Source organism: Leuciscus leuciscus, assembly GCF_965113295.1.
Source record: "Leuciscus leuciscus genome assembly, chromosome: 17".
Lineage (NCBI taxonomy): Eukaryota > Metazoa > Chordata > Actinopteri > Cypriniformes > Leuciscidae > Leuciscus > Leuciscus leuciscus.
In genome coordinates, this window is record NC_138741.1 from 38510804 (window position 1) to 38525845 (window position 15042).

The window sequence follows — 15042 nt, forward strand, 5'->3', positions numbered from 1 at the left end:
AGTGCACGATAAATAAAGTTATTGTCTCCCAAAAGAAATAATCGAGTCTGAACCGCCTAAACGAGTCGTCAGTAACTCCAGTCTCATTTCTGTGACCGGCATACGTAACAATGTAACACATTTGCATAATTAACGCCTATGGTCTTCATTGGCTACCGGCAAACAATGTCTTCTTTGTTCTGTGACCTCACACAGACATGAACTGAAAATTTCAAAAACTTTTAGCCTTTTATGTTCAAACCGGATTCAGACAATGATGGAGAGTCTCAAGAAGAAGTGCCAACATGTAGAAGCAACGGGACATTTCTGAATGGTTAGTTGATGAATTTATGTAGTTGATGTGGAGTTAACTATCTTCTAGTCATTGATTAGCATATTGTTTCTTGATAAGCTATCAATCGTGTTCCAGGGGCGGGGTTTATGTCAACTTTAGGGTTTGTGATGTCACTAACCCGGGAGGAATGTCGTGTAGTCTCTACCAGCCGTTTGTTGTAGTCCTTAAAAAGCAATTTCTGTAAAATAAAATATCTCCCTTTGCTTTGAACTTTGCAGATGTTGTTTATGCTCAAACAGCAACATTACACACTAACTAAAGTTAGAAAAATTAAATCATAATCAACCACCCCTTTAATATTTGTCAGGTGTGTGTGCTGCTGTGCGTCCCTGTGTGTGTGATAAGCAGAGTGTACGTGCGTTGTGGACCCACCAATAGGCGCACATTACTTACACGCTCTTTAAATAACAAAAAAATATTGCGCCATTGACTTTAGACCAGGTTTCAGTCGGTCAATGGCTCAGTCTATTTCAGTTCCACAAAATAGCAACGGTCCAACAATGTGCCTGAACACACTCCTGGTTTTCAGACCAGCAGCCCATGGGTGCACAGATGGGCGCAAACGCATTTGCTATTTAAACAATGTGGGCAGGTCGTGAAAATGAAAACTTTTCAGGCTGAAACTAGCAAAACACTTGCGTCGCTCCTGGCGCTGCATTGCTCCGGATGTATGATAGGGCCCTGTGTGTGTGTGTGTGTGTGTGTGTGTGTGTGTTTGAGTGTGTGAGTCTTTGAGTGTGTGGGTGAGTGTGTGTGTGCGCATGTCTGTGTGAGTGAGTGTGTGTGTGTGTGCGAGTGTGTGAATGAGTGTGTGGGTGTTTACTACTCTCTTCATGTCACTTTCAGTTTAACGCGCTCTTGCGCTAATGCGCCATTGACTGCAGGTTTCAGTTGGTCAATGGCTCAGTCTATTTCAGTTCCTCAAAATAGCAACGGTCCAACAATGCGCCTGAACACACTCCTCGTTCTCAGACCAGCAGCCCATGGGCGAACAGATGTATGATAGGGTCCTGTGTGTGTATGTGTGTGTGTGTGTGTGTGTGTGTGTGTGTGTGTGTGTGTTTGAGTGTGTGAGTTAGTGTGTGTGTGTGTGTGTGTGTGTGTGTGTGTGTCTGAATGAATGTGAGTGTATGTGTGTGTGGGTGAGTGTGTGAATGAGTGTGAGTGTGAGTGTATGTGTGTGTGTGTGTGTGTGTGTGTGTGTGTGAGTGTGTGTGTGTGAGTGCGTGTGTGTGTTCGAGTGTGTGTGTGTGTGTGTGTGTGTGTGTTTACTACTCTCTTCATGTCACTTTCAGTTTCATTTACATATAAAACAAGAGATATTTGTCTTACCTTATATGATGAAACCACTTCACTGATGGGTCTGAATTTATGATTGTCGTGTTGTTGTGAATTAATACACACTACACACACAGGCTGTTTGTCCTCCAGACACAAGAGTTTGAGTTTCTCACTGTGTAAACTGCAGATCTCCTCAGATCCTGATGAATGCGTCTCATTTCTCTCCTTCTGGATTGACTCGCACAAGTTTTTTAATGCCAGATTAAGAGGAGGTTGATCTTTTGTGAATCTTCTCCTGCAGACAGGACACTCCTGAGTTTTCTTGGTTCTCCAGAACTGTTGAAGACACTCTTTACAGAAACTGTGACTACATGATAAAAGAACAGGAGCCTTGAAGATTTCATAGCACACGGGACAAGAAAGCTCTTCTGCAGAGACATTTAGTGAAGCCATTTTCACCGTTTGAGCTCCAGCAACATAAACTTTACTTTCACTTTCTGAATAACGGTTTAAAAAATGTATCGCCTTGAGAATCACAACGATCTGCTGTCTGTTCAGAAACAAATCCCTCAAAAATCCTTCATGAAAGTGTTCATTATTCTCCACTGATCACTGCTTCTTTATTGCTTTTTTTGAGAAAGAGTCAGCATGACAGAAAAGAGAAATAATAAGTCAGTCTCTTCCTGGTAAGTGTTGTAAGAGGGTGGAGTTTATGATCACATTTGGTTCAAACAACAACATCAGGATTTCTTCAGATTAGATTTGAACAAAACTTCCATTGAAACTGTCACGGTTCATGAATTCACTGACTCTTTTTCGCTTTGTGTTGTTGTGTGTGCGTGGTCACTAATCACTACCGCTGATCACTAGCACCATCTGCATCTGATCAGCGGCTCCTATTTATGCTCACAGTTTGCATCTTGTATTTGTCAGATCGTTGTGGAGTTGTCCCAGTGTGTTTCCCATCCTCTGCCTGTCCCCGAGTTTCCAGTGTTTCACAGTGGATTTAGCGCACCAGTCTGTTCTCTCTGCCGTCTGCTACAGAAGTCTTCCCTTCGAGTTCCTTTGGGGATTCTGAGTACCAGTTGGACTTCCTTCGCTCCTTCATCCACTTCGTGGGATCGGGTTGCTCATCGGCGTCCCTGCGTCACCAAGAGAGACTGTTCCGGGTACTTGCTTTCTCCCACCACTCACTCCCAAGTTATACTCGCTTTCTGCTCCAGAAATGGAGGCCATGGAGAAATACATTTCTGATTCTCTAGCATCCGAGTTCATCCGTCCTTCTGCCTCTCCAGCGGGGGCAGGGTTCTTTTTTGTGGGGAAGAAGGATGGTTCCCTGCGACCGTGTATTGATTACCGAGGGTTTAAAGGGATACTCCACTTTTTTTTGGAAATAGGCTCATTTTACAACTCCCCCAGAGTTAAACAGTTGAGTTTTACAGTTTTCGAATCCATTCAGCCGATCTCCGGGTCTTGCGGTACCACTTTTAGCATAGCTTAGCATAGATCATTTAATCGGACATGACCATTAGCATCTCTCTCAAAAAAATGACCAAAGAGTTTCGATATTTTTCCTATTTAAAACTTGACTCTTCTGTAGTTACATCGTGTACTAAGACCGACGGAAAATACAAAGTTGCTATTTTCTAGGCTGATATGGCTAGGAACTATACTCTCATTCCTGCGTAATAATCAAGAAACTTTGCTGCCGTACCATGAGTGCAGCAGGCGTAATGATATGACGCAGTGCCTGAAAATAGTCCCCAGCTGGACTCATTGGTTACCGAGCTGGGGACTATTTGCAGGCGCTGCGTCATATCATTACGCCTGCTGCACTCTGGCACCGCCAGACCCGGAGATCGGCTGAATGGATTTGAAAACGGTAAAACTCAACTGTTTAACTCTGGGGGAGTTGTAAAATGAGCCTATTTCCAAAAAAAAGTGGAGTATCCCTTTAACAACATCACGGTAAAGAATACCTACCCTTTGCCATTGATGTCTTCATCCTTCGAGCGGTTGCATGGAGCCTCTGTCTTCACAAAATTGGATTTACACAATGCACATCATTTGGTTCGCATCAGGAATTGGGATCAATGGGAAAACCGCATTTAACACCCCCAGGGGCCATTTTGAATATTTGGTTATGCCGTTCGGGCTGTCCAACTCCCCAGCGGTTTTCCAGGCACTCGTCAATGACGTGCTGAGAGATATGGTAGACCAGTTCATATATGTCTATCTGAGTGACATATTGATTTTTTTCTTCTCTCCAGGAACACGTTCAGCATGTCAGACGAGTGCTTCAGAGGTTGCCAGAGAATGGGCTTTTTGTCAAGGCGGAGAAATGCGCTTTTCATGCACAGTCTGTTCCTTTCCTAGGTTACATCATCTCGTCTGAGGGAGTGCGTATGGATCCTGACAAGGTTAAGGCTGTGGTAGATTGGCCAAGTCCAGATTCCCATAAGGCCCTACAGAGGTTTCTGGGGTTCGCCAATTTCTATCGATGATTCATTCGCAACTTCAGCCAACTAGCCGCTCCTCTGACTGCCTTGACCTCCCCCAGAACGACGTTCAGGTGGTCCGATACAGCCGAGGCTGTATTCGCCAACCTAAAGAGCCACTTCGTTTCAGCTCCCATCTTGATAGCCCCTGATCCTTCATGTCAGTTCGTGGTGGAGGTCGACACATCAGAGGTGGGGGTAGGTGCAGTTCTCTCCCAACGCTCTCCCACAGACGACAAGATGCACCCTTGCGTGTTTTTGTCCCATCGTTTATTACCTGCCGAACGTAATTATGACACGTAACAGAGAGTTGTTGGCCGTCAAGTTAGCGTTAGAGGAATGGCATCATTGGTTAGAAGGATCGGGGGTACCTTTTATCGTGTGGACCGATCACAAGAACCTGGAATATATTAGAACCGCCAAAAGACTCAACTCCAGGCAGACTCTGTGGGCACTTTTTTCGGCCGTTTAGAATTTTCCCTCTTGTACCGCCCGGGTTCCAAGAACATCAAACCAGATACTTTTTTTAGCGCACCAGTCCGTTCTCTCTGCCGTCTGCTACAGAAGTCTTCCCTTCGAGTTCCTGTGGGGATTCTGAGTTCCAGTTGGACTTCCTTCGCTCCTTCATCCACTTCGTGGGATCGGGTTGCTCATCGGAGTCCCTGCATCGCCAAGAGAGACTGTTCCGGGTACTTGCTTTCTCCCACCACTCATCCCATTCCATCTGACTGTCATCAATAAACACTATTTTACTTGCATTTGAATGCGTTGTTTCTATATAATTACAGAACGATCTGACCAATCATGGATTCAGCAAGTACTCCTGATTTGGGTGAGTTTCTTTCTCGCAGTATTTCTCGAATGGATCAACAAGAGGAGAATTTGGCCGTTACTGGTCGTGCAGTGCAAGCCTTGGTGACGCAGGTGTCCGAACTCACCCTGCAGCTTCAACAACTAGCGGGTCCCACTGCGCCACCAACGCCACCTGTTCCCCCCACCCCTCCAGCACCCAGCCGCCAACTGGAGCCATGGTTACCTACTCCAGAGGCTTATTCGGGTGAGCCACATTTTTGCAGAGAATTTTTAACCAAGTGCTCAATGTTTTTCTCCCTTCAGCCACAAACCTTCAATACCGTTGTTTCTATATCATCACAAAAACTTTCTCAGGTATAATGCTATAAATTAAAACCTTGAATCAAACAATAAAGAACAATGAAAAACACAAATATTGGCAATAAAAAATACACTTTATTTGTGTGTTTTATTTATTGCTCTTTATTTTTAGATAGATTGTTTGTTCAAGTATCCAATTGTAGCGGACTATGTCTCGCACAAATAAACTCCCCGACACCACTGGCTTCGGTGGACCACGTCTGCAGTTTATTGACAGAGGACAGACAATCAACACACAAGCCTTCAGGTTCACTCTCTTTCAGCTGAAGGATGTATGAGAAAAGACACGTTAAGTACCATCCTCCCTAACAGCAACTGCAATTCATCTAATGCACAGGTCACACATATGGCTATAAACATACATTTTAATATCCAAATGAAAGCTACACACATTTAATATACTAAAGGACAATTCCACATACTCAATCCACCAAAATTATAAGTGGAGAAAATTATTAACAGGAAAAAACCTGCACTTTAATTTGGCGCGCAGGCGGCAACATAAAACAAACACATGTGTTTATAAAACTCCGAAAATACATTGAACTGTTGGCAGAAAAATGCATATATAAACTTGTTCCCATTTTATGACACTTCTATAATAAATTTCAACTTGAAACTTTACTTAATACAGCATATTTTCGCTCTTAAATACAGAGACATATCTGACTCTCTCCAGTCACAGGCTGTTCTGAAAGAGAGCAGTCGCGCTACCAGTCCATTACCAATGACGTCACTCACAGAACAAACTCTAAATATTAATTATAAACAAAAATACATATTTTTATTAACAAATTAACCAATTTAATAATTAAAGAAATAAAAGTGTGCTGGAACAGAACAGGAAAACTCCAAACACTACACAATGATTTATCTGATTTTGGTTAATCCTTATGTTATTTAAACCATTTTGTAACTCTTCATCACCATCACTGGACTAAAATGTTACATGTTAATTCACAGCTACTCTTGTTCTGCAGTTTTTACAAATATGCTGTGTTTTTACTGTACTCTAATTGACAGGCTTGCTGGCAACCACAATTTACTGTAAATATATATTTTTACAATGTGGATACAAGTACTTAAATAAATGTATAAAGTTTGTGGTGGTCAACAATAAAATGCTTCAAATAAACCATCATGTCCAGAGTGAGACGACGCAAAAATACAACGTCATTATTTGAAGTAAAAACAACAAAAAAATACCTCCAGTTTTTGTGTCCTGGAGGAACAATGTCAGCAAACAACTATGTGGTGTTTCACAAGAGACAACATCTAAATAGAATTGAAATAACCGTTGTGGGATGTTGTTGGTCAAAAAACATTTTCGTAAACTGAAATAAAATTTTAAAATCATAATTAATGAAAAACTAAAACTAAACGAAACTAACAACTGAAAAACTAACTGAAATAAAATAATAATTAGCAAAAATAATTAATCGTTTCCTTCCTAGGCTGTTCATAAAGGATGCGTCTGTTATGGCACGCAGCCCGTGCCTAAATTAAGCATCCAAACGATCAACTGACCGATCGAACATGTATCCTAACTTCTATCCAAACGTCTTGTACTTTTGAGGGTCTTACCGAGCGGGTGACCCATGTGACAACCACACGTGACGTCAGCGTCTTGAAATTAGCAGTTTTTTAACCATGCAAGTATCTAACCTGATGTGTAAAGACTATAAATGGACATTAAAGGCAATAAATATAGATATTGTACACCTAAAACAACACTAAAATATTTACTGCATCCTGCTGTACTGTAGCCTATACTTGAATAAGCCTTTTTACAGTTTTTCTGAATTGCTAAAACACAAAACTCCATTCTCTGAACCAAATTTTCAATAGCCTAAACCAATTTGTCGAATAAATCACTATTTCTGCAAAACCGTAAACAAGTTCAGGCAGTTAGACACTGTTTGCAAATCTCCTGCACTCTTTTTGCAATTCTCTTTTTGCAATTCAAACAATTCAAAATTGTTCACACTGATTTCTAATGATGTGATCAATGTGATCAGCATTTGAGTGTACTGTAACATACCTTTCATTAAGATGTTTTATTTGACCTTTTTGGCTTTTGGCAAGTAATAATAATAATAAACTTTATTTTCTATAGCGCCTTTAACTGTACATCTCAAAGCGCTTTACAGAAACAAATAAAACAACAAAAATACACCATATAAAATAATCAACAATATAAATTAAAATTAAAGCAACAAAATACACCATAAAATAATGCACAATGGAAAATGTATGCAAAAATTCAATTAAAAGTTACCCTAAAAAATGGTTTTAAAGTAAGATTTAAAAATGCTAAGAGATTTGTGACAAGTGCTGAATATACAGACATTCAATAGGCCTACTATTCAATACTCAGTAAAATACTATACTTGCAGTGCATTCGAGCTACCTATACAATATGTTCTCCTTATCAGTTGCTTGCAATTACTATACTTTTTATGTAATTGCAAAAATTGTTTACTGTATACAATATTATTATTTTCTGTAACGTTTTGGATGCTTTGTTCTCCTTTTTTATGTAGCGTCTAATTCATTATTTGTAGTGCTTATTTTATTGACTCATGTGTGTATGATCTGAAAGCATTGTTTAATTTTTAGCACAGCAATTGTTTGACTTTTTGAGTCAATGGTTTTGTGAGTTTAGTTTGAAAATGTGGGTTTGTGTTTACAGTTTTTCTGAATTGCTAAAACACTCAACCCCATTCTCTGAACCAAATTCTCAATAGCCTAAACCAATTTTTCGAATAAATCACTCCTTATGTAAAACATTAAACAAATTCAGGTAGTTAAAACACTGTTTGAAAATCTCATGCACTCTTTTTGCAAAACTCTAAACACATTCTCACTCACTAAAACACATTTCTCACTGTGATGCACTTACACTCACCTAAAGGATTATTAGGAACACCATACTAATACTGTGTTTGACCCCCTATCGCCTTCAGAACTGCCTTAATTCTACGTGGCATTGATTCAACAAGGTGCTGAAAGCATTCTTTAGAAATGTTGGCCCATATTGATAGGATAGCATCTTGCAGTTGATGGAGATTTGTGGGATGCACATCCAGGGCACGAAGCTCCTGTTACACCACATCCCAAAGATGCTCTATTGGGTTGAGATCTGGTGACTGTGGGGGCCATTTTAGTACAGTGAACTCATTGTCATGTTCAAGAAACCAATTTGAAATGATTCGAGCTTTGTGACATGGTGCATTATCCTGCTGGAAGTAGCCATCAGAGGATGGGTACATGGTGGTCATAAAGGGATGGACATGGTCAGAAACAATGCTCAGGTAGGCCGTGGCATTTAAACGATGCCCAATTGGCACTAAGGGGCCTAAAGTGTGCCAAGAAAACATCCCCCACACCATTACACCACCACCACCAGCCTGCACAGTGGTAACAAGGCATGATGGATCCATGTTCTCATTCTGTTTACGCCAAATTCTGACTCTACCATCTGAATGTCTCAACAGAAATCGAGACTCATCAGACCAGGCAACATTTTTCCAGTCTTCAACTGTCCAATTTTGGTGAGCTTGTGCAAATTGTAGCCTCTTTTTCCTATTTGTAGTGGAGATGAGTGGTACCCGGTGGGGTCTTCTGCTGTTGTAGCCCATCCGCCTCAAGGTTATGCGTGTTGTGGCTTCACAAATGCTTTGCTGCATACCTCGGTTGTAACGAGTGGTTATTTCAGTCAAAGTTGCTCTTCTATCAGCTTGAATCAGTCGGCCCATTCTCCTCTGACCTCTAGCATCAACAAGGCATTTTCGCCCACAGGACTGCCACATACTGGATGTTTTTCCCTTTTCACACCATTCTTTGTAAACCCTAGAAATGGTTGTGCGTGAAAATCCCAGTAACTGAGCAGATTGTGAAATACTCAGACCGGCCCGTCTGGCACCAACAACCATGCCACGCTCAAAATTGCTTAAATCACCTTTGTTTCCCATTCTGACATTCAGTTTGGAGTTCAGGAGATTGTCTTGACCAGGACCACACCCCTAAATGCATTGAAGCAACTGCCATGTGATTGGTTGATTAGATAATTGCATTAATGAGAAATTGAACAGGTGTTCCTAATAATCCTTTAGGTGAGTGTATGTTTCAAAATGCTAAACACAGACAGGCAATATCAAACAAATAACAAACAAATAAAAAGTGGATAAAATCTAATCAAACATGATCTTTTATTTCAAGAACTAAGAGATCTAAACACTAACCTAATAAATGTCCTAATAAAACAACATCCTAATAAAATTACTAAATTATCATAATCTTTCACAAATAAACATCATAAATGTTAAAGTGGAAAGGTTAAAAACATGTATAAGAGTTCAAGTATTACATTTAGACATAATCTGCTGAATATACTTTACTTTGTAATTAAGTTTCATTGATTTTCATGTCTGCCACGTATAAACAATGAGCAAAAACTAAATTATTGATCATTTTCATAAAATCATATGTAACACGTTCCTACATGTGCTCACGTGTTGTTAACGCATTCCTATGGTGACCGGTGGAAGCGCGAGTAACTGATCGTCTTCCCAACGTGTTGTTTACGTGTGAAGTCCCTTTGTAACCACTGACCTATATAATGACTGGATAGCTCATGACGTTCTAAACTGCCAGCAGGCAGTGAAGCCCAGTAGTATGTTCCTGCACAACCGGAGGCTGCCTTTCAGGACCGCAGTTCTAGGACCGCAGTTCCAGGACCCTAGTTTTTTTGTGACAGCGTCACATACAGACTTGGATAATATAGCGGTGGCTGCAGTTTCAGGACCATAGTTCTAAGACCCAGGTGGTTTAGTTTACACATAGTATCAAGATCCACCTATTATCTTAAGTCTTGTTAGAAAACAAAAACAAAAAACAATTCTTGGGACCTTATGTGAAAAAAGATTATGGAATAGAAAAGCTCCTGCAGCAGGTGGATTAGAGCAACAAGTAGCATCAAGCTACATGACACAATTTAAAATAATAATATTACACTTTTACTTAAAGCTCACTTTAAACCACCATAGAGTATTTGTATCATATTCCGGTCATGGTTTAAAATGGTTTTAAGTAAAAAATGAAATATGTTATATTTAGCATTTTATATGCAGCTAATGGCTACACCTTGCTTAGCAGTACTGTAAACATTCTTTATTCATATGAAAATACCCCAAATCGCACGGAAATCACACACAAACCACATATACTCGAAATTGTGCATTTATTAGCTTCTTGTTTCAGGTGAAGAGATGTGTCTTTAGCTTTGTTATCACGGAGGTCAGAATGAGGAAGTGTACACAGGACCGCGTCATGCAGCAGAGGGCCGGTGTGGTGAACAAATGAGTCCTACTGAAGAGATGAGTCCGAGCATAAGACCCAAGCGATCGGATTGGTTCAAAGCACGTTTTATGGGTAATCGCTTTAGTGGCTGGTTACAAATCATACAAAATCACTTTATTATAGAAGAAGTTTGTACTACGTTATAACGAGTCATTAATGTATTTTAACTTATACGTTTCATAAACTAGTCTTTAACCACAGCTATAGATTGTGAAATTAAACATTTCTCGTTGTTAGTGTGTTTTTTAGTTAGCATAGATAGTAGCATAGCATACAGCCAACGTTATCCGATGATCGTGCTATGAGCTTTACCTGAGCTTATACTGCCTTACCGTATTCACAGCAATTCGTAATGCAATTATAATTGTCATTATTTTTTAATCGTAATAATCAGCACAATATGTTACAAGTACACTTTTTATTTAAAATTAAAAGAACCATAAAATAATGTTTATTTGTGTATATTACTATTTTACTTGTTAACAGTTTAGACAGCTCACGTTAGCTACAAGCAGTGTTGGGCAAGTTACTTAAAAAAAGTAATTAGTTATAGTTACTAGTTACTTCTCACAAAAAGTAACTGCGTTAGTAACTGAATTACATCATTACAAAAGTAACTAATTACCAGGGAAAGTAACTATTGCGTTACTTAAAAAAAAAAAAAAAAAAGTTTAAATATAAGAAATTTCTTGGATACCCCCAATATGAAATGTTAAATGAATGAAATTGACACTAAATAGAACATCTTTTTATTATAAAACATTGTACACTAATCTACACTATTTTAATGTTGCTGTGGGACAATGTGAGAGACACCTATTAACTTAAATATTATCATTACTATAGTGCAACAATAAAACAATAGATGGTTTAGAACTTTTAATATTTATTGCACAGACCACAACTGGCAAAAATAAATTATGCTTCTTAAGAAATGTACCAAAAATAAATAAATAGGCTAGTAGCCTAATAAAAATATACATACACATACACTAGTGCATATAATTAAAATGATAAAACTCACACACCTTTACAACTGGTAGACATTCTGTATAGCCTACTTGAAGTATTTTCTTCCTCACAATAGTAAGTTTAACAAAAAGTGCTTTCAATATAATACTGAACAATGTATCAACATAAATAATAATAATGCAATATAATCTTTTGGGGGTTTATTTTTATAACCTACAGAGAACGTCATCATCAGAGGTTATTTTAGCCAAATTCTAGTTGTGTTTGCCGCACGTGCTCACAACCGTCAAACAAGTATGTTTGAACGTTCCCTGCAGGTTATTTTGGAGTTTATGTTATATAAACGAATTAAAACATTGCATATGATACCAATATGCTACAGAGATTATTCAAATGCTGATATGTGTAATTTATTTATAAATAAAGTATTTATGCTCGGACACATTCGGTCACTGTCCCGCACTGTCGAGCGCGTTCTCGGACACACTCGGTCTCTCTCGCGCACTGTCGAGCGCGTTCTCGGACACACTCGGTCTCTCTCTTGCACTGTCGAGCACTCTCGCGGCATTCGCCTCGTTTTTGTCGAGTCCCGCGCCTCATAAACACTCACACACCAGAGAAAAAACTTTGCAGCTCCTATGGCTGAGAGAGAGCCTACTCGGATGAAAACCGCTTCAGTGAGCTCAATTAAAGTAACGCCGCATTTTTATTGACAGTAACGGTAACGGCGTTGTAATGGAGGAAGCAGTAATTTGTTAGATTACTCGTTACTGAAAAAAATAACGCCGTTAGTAACGCCGTTTATTTATAACGCCGTTATTCCCATCACTGGCTACAAGTTATCGCAAGAACAGATTTAGATCAGGCATACTACTGGCATACTAATGGTGCCCTAAGCTCGGACTCATCTCTTCAATAGGACTCATTTGTTCACCACACCGGATTATGGTCACGTTGAACCACGTGAGAGGATTGACAGCTGTACAGCGAATGAGAGAGAGCTGAGATCATAACTGACGCAAATCAGGAAGAGGAGAGACAGAGCTCGCTGTGTTCGCTGTTTGAGCTCTTCAGATCGCATAATTCAGTGGAAAATGTTTATTTTATGTTATTCTGTATGACAAAATATTTTACAAACATGTGATGATAAATCATTATTTCTCCAAATAAGCGCACCATTGTACTAATAGCCCTGGCGGATGCTGTATATTGCATGTATGTGAACACAGTGCCGGCCCGAGCCTTTTTGGGGCCCTAAGCAGAATTTGATTTGGGGGCCCCCTCCCACCACGCAGAGTCACCTGTGCTTGACGATTATTGACACAATGTCACGCTATAATGTTACATTATAAATTAATACAATGAGGTTATGTATTAATACAAAATAAATACTTAATAAAAAATAGATACTTAAAAAAGTTTTAACTTTTTCTTTACTCTTTTACTAACTCTTGGAAACTTCTGAAAACAAACTGTCACAAAACATATAAAAAATTTTTTTGCAAAATATCCTCCAACGTTTTGCAACACTTTGCAGTTTGAATGATGTCTTGTATGAAACATGACGGAGTATGTTTTTATGTTTCCACTGTTCGATCGCGCCCGCGACTCACACACACACACACACACACACACACACACACACACACACACACACACACACACACACACACACACACACACACACACACACACACACACAACATATTCCAGCTTTGTAATCTTCCACTGTGATGTTTCCAAGCACATTTTTGCGCGTGTGAAGAGGATGATTTTTTCCGCCGATATTGGAACGTGAGTGAAGTAAAAAGCCTATGATAAAGAATAGTTTACCATCCAAACATTTTGATTCTAATGAGAGAGATAGCCTACGTGAGCCCAATGCCGCTTACTTTCACTTTAAATTATTTCGTTTTGGCTTGTTTATAGTTATTTTTTTATTCTTGTTCTGTTCTGAATATCATTACATTTAAAGGATAAATCATTGATCAAATCAAATTTTTGTGACATGGCTTAACATTACCGTGACTTTGCGCACAAATTGTCTATGCACGCGAGGTTATGCACATGACTCAAACACTGGCAGACACTGAGACACAGCAGCAGTTGTAGGCAGGTATATTGATCATGAAATCAGAATTTTCTTGTCTTGAATTATTAATCCTTTCATTCATATATGTCACTTGTTTAAGTTAATTAATATGTAAAAAAAATAAATCGATTGGGGGCCCCCTGGTGGTGAGGGGGCCCCAAGCAGCCGCTTAGTTCGCTTATGCCTTGGGCCGGCCCTGTGTGAACACAAATAAACCGGAGAAGACGTGAATGACTGCTTTATGAGTGATGATTTCTATTCAAAATCACGAACGTTACAGATTAATATTTTTTTACTCCTGTCATAAATTAAGAAATTAATGTCACTGCAAACCAGTTTAATCATAAACAGTCGTCAAATATCGAAGCTGGAGTCTTAAATCTTTCTAATGATGCTCAGTTTGTCCAGATCAAGTAAGAGTGTGATGTTTTAACGAGTAATGAATGTTGAACAACAATAATCTGGGGCCATCTGTGATCTTTGAAAGCGGTCAAACTAGTGTTTTTGGTGATCGAGTCCGGTAGGTGGCACTGTCACAAAAAAACAAGGTCCTGAAACGGCAGCCTCCGGTTGTGCAGGAATACTCTTCTCCTGAAACCACCGGAAGCGTTCGAACGGCCATCTTACGATTCCCTACCAGCAGATTATTACCGGGGGGCAGGGTTTCATAAAATATTGAAGCTTCCCCGGGCGCCGCCATTGATTAGCGGACCATCACCTGCTGTTAGCATTCCATTGACTCCCATTCATTTTGGCGTCACTTTGACAGCGAATAACTTTACATCTGAGGCGTTTAAAGACTCCATTTGTCCATTATTTATTTCTAAAGAAACACGAAAATGTATAAAAGGCTCCATTACCTTGTATCTTACATTATGGCCCCGTAGAAGCAGTTTTTGTAAAAATAAGCTAATGATTGCGTCATAACCACGCGACTCTCTGTCACACAGTAGAGAGATTACCGTATGGACAGGAGGAGAAGCTTGCGGGCAATCGGGGGGACGTGGAGGCAAAATGACAAAGTAATTCATCAGAATACTTAGCAAAAGTTTCTCCTGCTCCTAGCTCATGGACACCTCCTACTTACACTCTCCGTCTCTGCAAGTTTCGGAAGGGAATGATTTAGATTTCTCTTGGCACAGCTACTAGAAGACAGATGGGTTGCTCACGTCACATCTACGTCGTCAAGCTCAGTTTGAGTCTGCGCTGTACGCTCGACCATCAGGAAGAAGAGCTTCTAATTGACTTCACTTGTCTCCGTTGAAACCTATGGGGTCGCTGTGTCCAGTTTATATACTGTCTATGATTATTACAGTTATACAGAGATTGGT

At 39.7% G+C, this 15042-nt stretch overlaps 1 protein-coding gene across 1 annotated transcript in view; it reads right to left on the minus strand.

Annotated features, from left to right (window-relative positions):
* Positions 1–2300, minus strand: part of LOC309479426 (nuclear factor 7, brain-like) — a 59003-nt gene extending 56703 nt beyond the window's left edge. The window contains exon 1 of the mRNA XM_082143559.1: positions 1667–2300. Coding sequence (XP_081999685.1) covers positions 1667–2068 — 402 coding nt within the window. The 5' untranslated portion in view covers positions 2069–2300. The remainder of the gene's footprint in view (positions 1–1666) is intronic.
* Between the last annotated feature and the right edge of the window lie 12742 nt (positions 2301–15042).